The sequence below is a fragment of the Polyergus mexicanus genome, unplaced genomic scaffold (assembly GCF_030449975.1).
Source record: "Polyergus mexicanus isolate NDT 795.1 unplaced genomic scaffold, iyPolMexi1.0 SCAF_14, whole genome shotgun sequence".
NCBI classification, from domain to species: domain Eukaryota; kingdom Metazoa; phylum Arthropoda; class Insecta; order Hymenoptera; family Formicidae; genus Polyergus; species Polyergus mexicanus.
This window is the reverse complement of record NW_027223334.1, coordinates 604,579-615,415: the sequence shown is the minus strand read 5'-3', so window position 1 is coordinate 615,415 and position 10,837 is coordinate 604,579. Positions and strand designations below refer to the sequence as shown.

The 10,837-nt window shown below is 39.0% G+C and overlaps 2 protein-coding genes across 2 annotated transcripts in view; both read left to right on the top strand.

The window, feature by feature from the left end:
* The first annotated feature begins 390 nt into the window (after window positions 1–390).
* LOC138939315 (ATP synthase subunit d, mitochondrial) lies at window positions 391–1,656 on the top strand. The gene is made up of 3 exons (XM_070306984.1): window positions 391–589; window positions 1,037–1,205; window positions 1,269–1,656. The coding sequence occupies exons 1-3, from the start codon at window positions 474–476 to the stop codon at window positions 1,491–1,493; spliced, it is 510 nt and encodes a 169-aa protein (XP_070163085.1). The 5' UTR covers window positions 391–473; the 3' UTR covers window positions 1,494–1,656.
* Window positions 1,657–3,169: 1,513 nt separating this feature from the next.
* The window catches only part of Nonc (serine/threonine-protein kinase Smg1), a 20,498-nt gene continuing 12,830 nt past the window's right edge, over window positions 3,170–10,837 (top strand). The window contains exons 1-9 of the mRNA XM_070307454.1: window positions 3,170–3,425; window positions 3,511–3,737; window positions 3,826–4,078; window positions 4,191–4,320; window positions 4,416–5,751; window positions 5,820–5,976; window positions 6,073–6,601; window positions 6,700–6,887; window positions 7,007–10,821. Of these exons, the coding sequence (XP_070163555.1) occupies window positions 3,199–3,425; window positions 3,511–3,737; window positions 3,826–4,078; window positions 4,191–4,320; window positions 4,416–5,751; window positions 5,820–5,976; window positions 6,073–6,601; window positions 6,700–6,887; window positions 7,007–10,821 (6,862 nt within the window). The 5' untranslated portion in view covers window positions 3,170–3,198. The remainder of the gene's footprint in view (window positions 3,426–3,510; window positions 3,738–3,825; window positions 4,079–4,190; window positions 4,321–4,415; window positions 5,752–5,819; window positions 5,977–6,072; window positions 6,602–6,699; window positions 6,888–7,006; window positions 10,822–10,837) is intronic.

Sequence of the window (10,837 nt, the reverse complement as noted above, 5' to 3'; positions counted from 1 at the left end):
CAAGGGAGACCGAAGGGAGAGAGAGATGCAAATATGAGAGAAAGAGATTGATCATTTCGATGAAGAACGATAATAGTTATTATAATTATAATTATATATAAGAATTTTATACACGAAATAAATATATGAAATATTTCTTTTACATCCGCGAAACTCTTGCTGGCTCTAAAAAGAAGAACAATCACTTTCGATTGCTTTCCTTTTTTTGCGAACGCGATCTTTGCCCGATGACAATCACATCGGCTTTTGCGCATGCCCAGAAATGTGTTCTTTTTTTAATGCTTCCCATGAACACTTTGGTCGCAAGCAAATTGACCAACCAAATTGTAGGAAAAGCGATCCACGTAAAACGCTGCCGTGGCCGCTCTCAGGATATAGAAGTCTAATGTCTATGCCTGTGTGATCAGCTGGTATCTAGTATCGTAGCACGTCGGCTCGTCTCGCTCTCGAGAAGGTACGATAGCGAGGAGAAAATGTCACGCAGGGCGATTAAAACGATTAATTGGGCGGCGCTCGCCGAAAGAATTCCGGAGACGGAAAAAAACACATTCGTCGCCTTCAAAGCCAAGTCTGACCAGCATCTGCGACGGTCAGTAAATATATGTATCATTCTTTTCATGATTGATGTACGAGTTATTATATAACGCGATTGGAATATTTTCTTATTTTTAATGAAAATGACACAGGAAAATTACGGGATTATGAATCTTTACGATAATTAAGTATGTTATGGGAAAAAAATGATGAACGTATTCTTTAACTCGTTACTATTTACCAAGAATAGCAATTTCATATACTTAACCTCCGTTGGGGAGAATAACTTTACCGTAATAATATATTCAACATTTATTAAAGCATCGCGTGTAATCTCTTATCAACTTTTTATAAAACATTGATAAAATTATTATATTATTGATATGTTTAGAGAATAAGCAAGAGGCGATACATTATATTTTATAATTTATAATTTATTATAATAAGATATTATAATTTATAAGGTAATATAATTTATGGATTTATATTCTTATATTTGTAGAATGACCGCAAACCCAGCAGCACCTCCGAAAATTGATTGGGTATATTACAAGAAGAATATCGCTTTATCTGGATTAGTCGATAAATTTCAAAAGGAATACGAATCCTTTGCAGTGCCATATCCATCGGATAAATATACCTCGCTAATTGAGGCTCAAGAAAAGGAGATGGTAATGATTGCAATCGTTAAATGTTACATTTATGATTTTTTCTAAACTATGAATGTATTGCAGCTTGCTCAAATCGAGGAATTTATTAAAGAATCGAATGAACGCATTGTCTCTACCAGCAAGGAAGTTGAAAGAGTAAAGAGTTTGTTGCCATTCTCTGAAATGACAATGGAAGATTTCCATGACTTCTATCCAGATCAGGCTTTACGATCTGACAAACCAACAGTTTGGCCGCACACGCCCGACGTACAGCCAGAGAACGACAAAGGAAAACCAGTACATCATTAACATACTCATAAATACTCAAAATGAAATGTAAAATGTAGTCATAATTTACTTCTAGCATATGATTCAAAATTATGTATGCTAAGTTGAAAAATAATATTGTCCTTTATCTATGTTATTGTCATCGTATGTATCTAAAAGTAAATTTATGTACCTATAGATATCAGATATTAATCTTTTGTACGACAAAACCTTTACATATATATTATATGCATCTAAACGGAATGCAAATACACAACTGCTGTCAGGTCACGTGTACTGGTAAAATAGAAGTAATTAAATATGTAAAACTAGAACATTATAAGTGTGCGCTACGCACAAGTAGGTCTTAAAATTTCTCAAATATTTCTGCTTTAGCGATATATTATTGAAAATAAAATATAATATAAAATATTCTAATTTTATTCATTATTTGTCAGAAGAAACAAAGGTTGATCGGTCATAAGTCGCGCGTTATTCCCTAGAGTTGCGAAATACGTAAAAGTCATTATGGCAAGTCTTCAAAATATTAACGAAAAACAAAAATTCCTATACTGGCTCTCGTACAATTAATCGTCCAATTGCTTTTCTATCATAGGATAATATGGAATAAGAAAATTCATTGCGATGGTTCAACGTCACGAAATATGTATCGGCGTAAAATCGACAAGGAAACGGAAGTAATCGGAAAGAGGGAGTCTCGAATTTTCGGGCGCCCAGCTGATTGTGAGAGAGACGAAAACTCTCTAGAGGAAATGTATACGGTGGTGGCATGGATATGGTGGGGTGAAAATCCAAGCCAGTGAAATACCTCTGAATGTGTCCTCTCATAACCTCTGAAATCAGCATTTTCGAGCTTGTACAGTTTTCGCGAGACACGGTGCACGAAAGCGACTGGTTTCGCTGGCTCTCTTCCGATTCTATGAGACCGGCGTCTTATCTACGCGTGATTTGCCCGAGATAGGTGAGGAGTGACTTATCCTAAGCAACAAGCGTTTTCATATGTAAAAGAGTTTCGGAGCGTGGAGGAAGAGGAGTAGGAGGCAAAGGAGGGTAACGTTATCAGCAACAGATGCTGTTTGTGTGAAAGATGCAATTAACATCGAAAACGCGATATTACTCTTCAAATTGATTATGATTCTCGCTAATAATGCCCACGTGCTTTCCCGCGCAGAATTAACGACCCTTGGAAAATTTCATAATAGAATCCGTCTATTAAACACACATGTAATCTCACTAGATATAAAAAAGAAGTCGAAATAATAACAAGTTGCTGCTAGCTTTTCTCAAATACTCCAACTTAAAAACATACTTGCTTATTTTTGTACTAAAAGATGTGGAATAGTATTAATAAATAGGATATTTTGAAAGCTGAAAAAATTCTTTCTCTATTTTGATAATTTAAAATATTAAACAGTACATTCTATGTATAATTAAGTATTTTCACCTTGTACGACTTGCTATTTGTTTGATCGAATTGTATACGCAAATAGAACATTTTTATACTTTTGTAAGTGAATCCAATATAGATTATTTTTTTCTTAGTACAATACATAAAATATTCTTCTCATTTGTTACAAAAAAATGTTGATTTGTAAAAAATTATAACTTGTAACATCTGTATATTTACCTTTTTTTTTTGATGTTATTGATGAATCAGGTAACTATAGGTAACTACAAGTTACGTCTATAAAGTGTGGGTCATGCAGACCACTTGCAGAGTAATGTAATGAATAGCTGTGGGAACTCTAATATTAGCACGAGGCTACGTGGTTCCAAGTGTGCCGAGACTCAAGAAGAGTCTATAAATCAAATAGAGGAGATAGAGAAAGAAGACAGTGGTGTGATAAGTGGTTACAGTATAAACGATCTTAATGTACCACGTAGCACTCTGGTTATCTGTCAACGAAACTCCAATTATTCTTCAGATCACGGCTTTGCCAGATTTAAGCCAAGGTCTTTTTTTCTTCTTTTAATCAATAGTATATTATCGCAATATCTTATCGATTAAGGATCATTTACAATAAACTCTTTTCGATAGACTCAGCGGTGCTCCGAGAAATGAATTTCGAATGGCGCGCGGTGGCAGCTCTGCAGATCGTGCCAGAGGTGGAACGCGTGGTAGAGGAGGTTTCAAGAAAGGCCTCAATGATCGCGAGTCAAACTCAGAGTCCAGCTATCACTCTACATCTAGATCCAAGTTTCAAGAATCGTTGAAAAATCACGAGAATGCACAAGGCAAATACTATGACGATAAAAGAATAAATGGTAATAAATGGTTAATAAATGACTTACTTTTGTTTTTGTGATATGCACAAATTTTATTTTTTGATAAAATTTTCGTTATTTATTCTAGAAGACTCGAGAATTTCCAAACTATTGCGACGACTGTGTCGCGAAGATGATTACGATCACTTCATGGTGCTTTGCAAGCAAGTACAAGAGGGTATTCTTGCACCTGAAAATCAACGTTATATACGAAGGAACTTGGAACTTATTTGTGAGAATCTGTTAGATATTTTGCATTCTAGCCCTGGTCAGGAAGCAAAACAACAGATTGCAAAATGTTTGGGTCGAATCGGATATGTGGTAGAACAAGATTTTAAAAGGTATATCATAATCGAGTATTTAATTTGCGAAATATATATTCTTTTTTGTTTCTTTATACATTTACATTTAATATAATAGTGCAAAATTACAAAACTTATATATAATTTGTAGATATATGGACTGGACCTTCAATAAATACTCCCTGGAACGTAAAGATGATATAAAATGCTTACTAATAAAATCAATTAGCGAGACACTCAAGATGGATGCCGAAACATCTAAATTGAAAGACTTCTCTGTGGTAAATAACATTTATATAAGAATAAATAAAATAATTAATTTTTTTGTTTTTCTGCATAATTATGATTATTAACTGCAACAATGTTTGCATTATAGCCGATGATGTCGCAATTACAATCGATATTGGAAAATGTCGATAGAGCAGATTTACTGGTGGCGACTGTCGATGCTATATTACTCATCATAGATTCTTACCCAGAGACATTCACGAATCACTTTCGCGATACTGTGGACATACTTGTAGGTTGGCATATTGATTCTACGCAACAAAAGTCCGTCGTTCTTTACGCGAGTCGATGTTTGCAAAAGCTGCGCTCATTCTGGATATCAGATCTGCAATTCACATTGACGTTGCTAGGTCAATTCTTGGAAGATATGGAGGGCTATGATGAGGAATTGAGTTCACCCGAGTCCGGTAATATCTCACCCAGTGATGATGGATCTCCGACACCAAGGGAATGTATTCTAAAGATCACATCTTTAATATCCGTTTTTAACACAGTAACCAAGAGCATATCGGAGCATTTAAATCCAAATCTAACACCCAGGGTACAATGGTCTTTTTTAACAGATTGTCTATCAAAGATGCTAAAGACTGTTGTTAAAGTGATTGAATTCGAAGAAGAGAATGATGTTTGGCCCAAAATCATGTCTAACAACACAGAGAAATTGATTAAATGTATAAAGAACGTCAATTCGTCGCAAAAACACGTTGAAATGCTCTCCAAGCATTTCAGTAAAGATGAGATTACAGAGGAAAATCTCGTCAAGATGATGAAGTCACTGATTATAAATAAAAAGAATGATAAAAAAAATTCTAAGATAGTTTCTGATAAAGGTGCTCTATCCAAGGAAAAGGGACAGTTGTTAATGAACTTGCTGCGATCGATGGAACCGAAAGTCAAACAGATCGATTTATCGGAAGAGAAAGAAGAATTGATCGTCGTCGCAAATGAATGCGCTTTCTTGCTCCTCGGTTATCTTCAAAGTCGCATAGCAAAAAACCATGAGTTTCTCTATAAATTCATCGATCTTCAATTGCAGAGAGTCAATTTCTTTTGGGACGATACTATTATCTCAATGTTAACTATCATATCGAAAATAATAAAAGAAGTGTCTGCAAATTTGCCGTTGGAGTTGGTGCACACACTGCTCGGCAAGAATTCGGCGTTGCTGAAATTAAGATTCCGAAATTACATACCTATTCAAAACGCATGTTTGAGTGTATATCACAGCCTTCTCAGCTTGAAGAATATTCCATTATTGCAGGAATCTTATCGCTATATACTAGCGGATTTGGAGATTGCTTATAGGCTTATTTTACCCGATATGGACAGCTTAGTTGTAGACAATCCGTTAAACGATTTGAATTATACAAAGAGCGATATTGAGATTGTAATTACGTTTATACTTCTTGCGCTTTCGGATATAGGTGAGCGAATAATACCAACAATATATTTACAACTATAAAATTTTTTATGTGCAACAATTTCTTTTTAGCAAATGCGAGTAATTCGATTATCGGAATGTGGGCTTTAAAACCTAGTATCCTCGAGCTTCTTGCAGTTAAATTAAAACCATACGACATTGCATTGTCTACAATCAGCCCATTCTTGCAATATAGTATTCTGTATTTGCTTTATGCGCATTGCTCCAGGTAAGATAAAATTTCTTAATCTCTTTTAATAGAGAAATCCAATAATTCCAATTGCGTGCAACAATAAATAAATTTTCAACAATTAACTTATTGCAGGTACAATCACTTTGTTCCAAGTTCTAGCTTGATAACCGGCAGTACCGCTTGTCGGCCGATAGATATGTTTCCTGGAACTTTAGATGTACCGACCACATCACCTACTAGTGGCCATTTATCTATAATTCTCAATCTAATAGCCAAAACGTACAACAAAAGGACGCCTGTACGAATTTTGCTTCTTTTGTCCAATTGGTTGCAAGAGATTTGCATACAATCCGAAAAATATATCGGGATTTTGAGTAAAACACAGGAGTGCCAGAATATCATTACGAGTTTAATTAATTGCGGCGCTACAACCAATGATGACATTGCAAGCGCAGTATGCAATCTCTTGGAGATCTTGATGACTGCGAAGAAGGTGGAATGGAAGCAAGAGACTTATTCGAGTATCATAGATCTAGCGACATTGCATTTAACGTCATGCAATAAAACAATCCGCGAGAAATACGGCTCACTACTAATGTGTATGCCCATTAATACTGTTATACCAAAATTGAATAAAGAATATTTATTCTCAGATACTAAGGTAAGAGCTTCAAGTTCTAAATGAAGCAGCATATACGTACAGATGAAAATAACATTTTATTCTAATTTTTAATTCAAATTTTTTTATTTTGAATGCAGAAAATACGAGAAATTGAAACATATTCGACAGAATCATTGATTCTTGCTCAGAGATTACACATGCGAGGTAATAATAATGGGGAATTATTGGCGCAACATTTCAAAACATATATGGCATTCCTACTGCAAGAGCATTACCTCGACGCGGCCGGTTTGTCGGAAATATTTACTCTATGTTGGCCAGCTATGTAAGTATCCTTTAGAAATTATTTTTTTATAAATGTAAAGATATAAAATGATGAGATGTATTGATATGAGATATAGAATGTGAGAATATATATATTTATTATACATGAAACATTTCCAGATCGGAAAATGAAACTACGGCGAGAATGTATGACTTGGCACTGGCAAATTGTTCATTTCTGTTCTTCTGGAGCGGTTTCGAGGCAGCGCAACATTGCGTGCTCAACAAGCTCCGAACATTTCTAGGGAAACCACAGGAGACATTCACGTCGATTGAGAGTGCTCTGAAAGTTCTGGCTCGCGAGATATCATACAGCACAGACGTGGTAATAAAGAAGGAAAAGCAAAGCTTGGATCGCATGCTGCACGAGCACACGCGGGTACGGCTCTTTATCGAATTCCTGGAACATCTGGAAAGAGTGATTCACAATGCAGCAGACGGTTGCGCGATGGCGCTTTTGCCGTTGTCGAAGCCAGTCAGGACCTTTTTCCATACGAATAAATCGACGTGCAAAGAATGGTTGAATCGCATACGACTGGCTTTGTGCGTCGTCTCGTTGCACTCAGGCCTGGCGACGAGCGCATTGCGAAACGGTCAGAGGTTGCTGGAAGATTTGAGTAATGCCGATAGTATGCAAGGCATAGAGTTTGAGAGGGCAACATTGTGGACGGCGCAGGCGATGGTTGCGCTGAATGAGGCAGAAGCCTTGCAAGGACTCTACGTGTATGCCAAGACAAAAGACAGACAATTTCCGTGGCTGAAAGCTGCGATGGAAGAGGCCGCCGGACATTACGAGTCGGCGATGCAGGGCTACAAGCAGACAATCGACGAACAGACGCACGCTAAAACGGATGATGACGAAAATGGCAAAGCTACGAGACTCGAAAGTGACAATCAAGTGCTAGGTTTTTGCATGCAGCGACTTTCCAATTGTTATAAAGCGGTCACCGATTGGTCCGGATTAGTAGACTGGAAATTACAAGAGAACGATATACTGACGCAAGAAAGAAATATTGTTTTGCGAAAACAAATTGCGGAAAATATCGTGCCGCAGCAGGCGGATTGTTTGAAGAAGTTTGAAGAGGGTGAACTGATTAGCTTAGATGAACTGACGAATTGGAATCTGCTGGACGACGAGAGGAAGAATAATTGGAGTTGTGCAAATGCGCTGAGTGAATGCAGCAATAGTCTGATGAACATTGCATTGAGGATTCGCAGTAACGAATATAAGGACTCGTTCGAAAACGTTATCGAGAGATGCGAGAGGGTCGCGGCTAAGACAATGCAAGACAGTTTACGAAATGTACCTTCGGAGTATCTCAGTGACGCTATATTGCTTCAGTATTCCGCGACGGGACTGAAGAATCTATTACGCGGTAAAAATGACAAAAACGTTTTTGAATTGTACAAAATCGATAAGATCAATCATATTAAGTCGAACGTTTTAACGCAAGTCTTGTGGTGGTCCAAGTATTTTGACCAATCGTCCGATAACAGTTCCACGGAAGTGGATAGTCTACGATTACACGTCATTAGAACGGCTAGGAAGGAAGGCAATTTTAATTTAGCGAAACGAGAGATGGTTAAGTATTTTAAAATGGAGCAAAATTTGATCCAATTGAAAAATTCGACCACTACTTGCACTTTTACCGATATCACGAATAGCATGTTGAACGGTCCTGTTCACGTAAAATGGACCAAGAATAGCATGCGTGCATTCAGAGAATTTTCAAAATTGCTGTACGACATGGAGAACACGAAGGAGGCGTTGAAGATATGCTGCGTAACTTCTTTAGGAATTTCGCAGGCGATCGTCAATGGTGAGCAATCCGCCGATTTGCGAGAGATGGGAACCAAGCTTTTGCTTACCCTAGGTAAATGGATACAGCAGGACATGAATGTAAAAGACAATCCACAGTTAGAGGAATTGCTCAGATTCGAATCCGTGCATAACGACGGTCTGATGAATAAATTGTTCGGTGACACGATCGATTTGATTCCGACATCGGATATGATAATCGGCAAACTGATGCAGCTCGGTGTGAATCAGTGTCCGGATCTTCCGCATGCTTGGTCAAATTTCGCCGCATGGTGCTACAAATGGGGTCGAAAAATCGTGGATAATTCCAACTCTGGTCAATTGACGGATACCGATCGGTTCAATATACAATCTTTACTGCCAATGGATATGGCCGAGCCCGATCTCAACACCGTCTTCTGCATACTCGGCCAGAATAAGACTATGCCCGAGGACGAGGGTGATATAGACACAAACGACGTAAACACGTCCGACATGATAGAAAATCAATTGAGAAACGTGCCGGTGCTGAATCATGCCGGCAACGAGCATCTTCTCGGTATGCTAGTCGACATCTGGCGACAGGCGCAGAAGAGGATCTACTCGTATTATGAACTCTCGGCAAATGCATATTTCAAGTACTTGCAATTAGCTAATAACGAGAGCAACGAGTGCGATACCATCACGGCAACGTTGCGATTATTGCGGCTCGTGGTAAAGCACGCATTGGAACTGCAGAACGTACTCGAGGCCGGTCTCTCGACAACACCGACCGCACCTTGGAAGGAGATTATACCGCAGTTATTTTCGAGGCTCAGCCATCCCGAGGCGTACGTGAGAACTCAAGTGTCTGAGCTGTTATGCCGTGTGGCGGAAAATTCACCGCATTTGATTATATTCCCGGCCGTGGTGGGCGCCGTTTCAGGCCAGAAGACCTACGACAAAGTCGTCTACGAAAAACCCAACGATAACGATAATTCGCAAAACGAATTGGACTCGAATGCCGCTGAAGAGGACGAGGCCATCGCTTCGTATAACGACGAGCACGAAGGTTTTATGGATTCCTGTTTCTCGCAATTGGTCGATTGTCTTTCGAGTCGCATCCAGGATTCGATAGTCCAAGTGAAGGTGCTGGTGAAGGAGCTCAGACGAATCACTTTGCTGTGGGATGAATTGTGGCTGGCGACTTTGTGCCAGCATCACACGGAGATCACCAAGCGATTCGAGCAGCTGGAGATCGAGATTCAACGGGTGCAGAATAACGTCTGGCTTGCGCCCGAAGAGAAGGACAAACTGATTGCGGAAAAACATAGAATTATTCTAAAGCCGATCACATTCATACTGGAGAATCTTCTTTCTATGACATCCGTATCTGCCGAGACTCCGCACGAGAGAAACTTTCAGGAGAAATTTGGCGCTTCCATAGAGGAGGTGATAAACCGATTGAATAATCCCAAAAATCCAGCGAAGCCGCAAATGGCTAGTTTGGCATTGAAGCATTTGGAAACTAAATTGGCACAACGCGTGCACCGACGGACCGCTTATTCCCTATCGATGATGGATATCAGCCCTATCCTAGCCAATCTGAAGAACACATGCATCGCCATGCCGGGCGTGGCTGCTATCGACAATAAAATTGTCACAATCATGTCGGTGGACAACAATGTTCAGATTCTGCCGACCAAGACCAAACCAAAGAAGTTAATATTCCACGGTTCCGACGGTCATGTTTACACGTATCTGTTTAAGGGATTAGAGGACCTGCACCTAGACGAGAGAATAATGCAATTTTTAAGCATATGTAATACCATGATGTCGAAAAACAGTGATACAAAGATATATAGGGCGCGACATTACTCAGTGATTCCGTTGGGTCCCAGATCCGGTCTCATTCAATGGGTCGACGGCGTGACGCCATTATTCATACTGTACAAACGATGGCAGCAGCGCGAATGCGCTATGACCAGCAAAACCGGTGGCGGCAATTCAACAATTATGCGACCATCGGAACTGTTTTACAACAAGTTGACGCCGTTGCTGAAGGAGTGCGGAATCGGCTTGGAAAACCGGAAAGAGTGGCCCATTCATGTGCTGAAGAAAGTATTGGAAGAGCTAATGAAGGAGACTAGTACTCTGCGTTGATACCACTGCTT

Coding starts and splice junctions, on each gene's coding strand:
- LOC138939315 (XM_070306984.1), top strand. CDS start 474: ATGTCACGCAGGGCGATTAAAACGATTAATTGGGCGGCGCTCGCCGAA. Junction 590..1,036: donor TCTGACCAGCATCTGCGACG/GTCAGTAAATAT, acceptor TTATATTTGTAG/AATGACCGCAAACCCAGCAG. Junction 1,206..1,268: donor AGGCTCAAGAAAAGGAGATG/GTAATGATTGCA, acceptor AATGTATTGCAG/CTTGCTCAAATCGAGGAATT.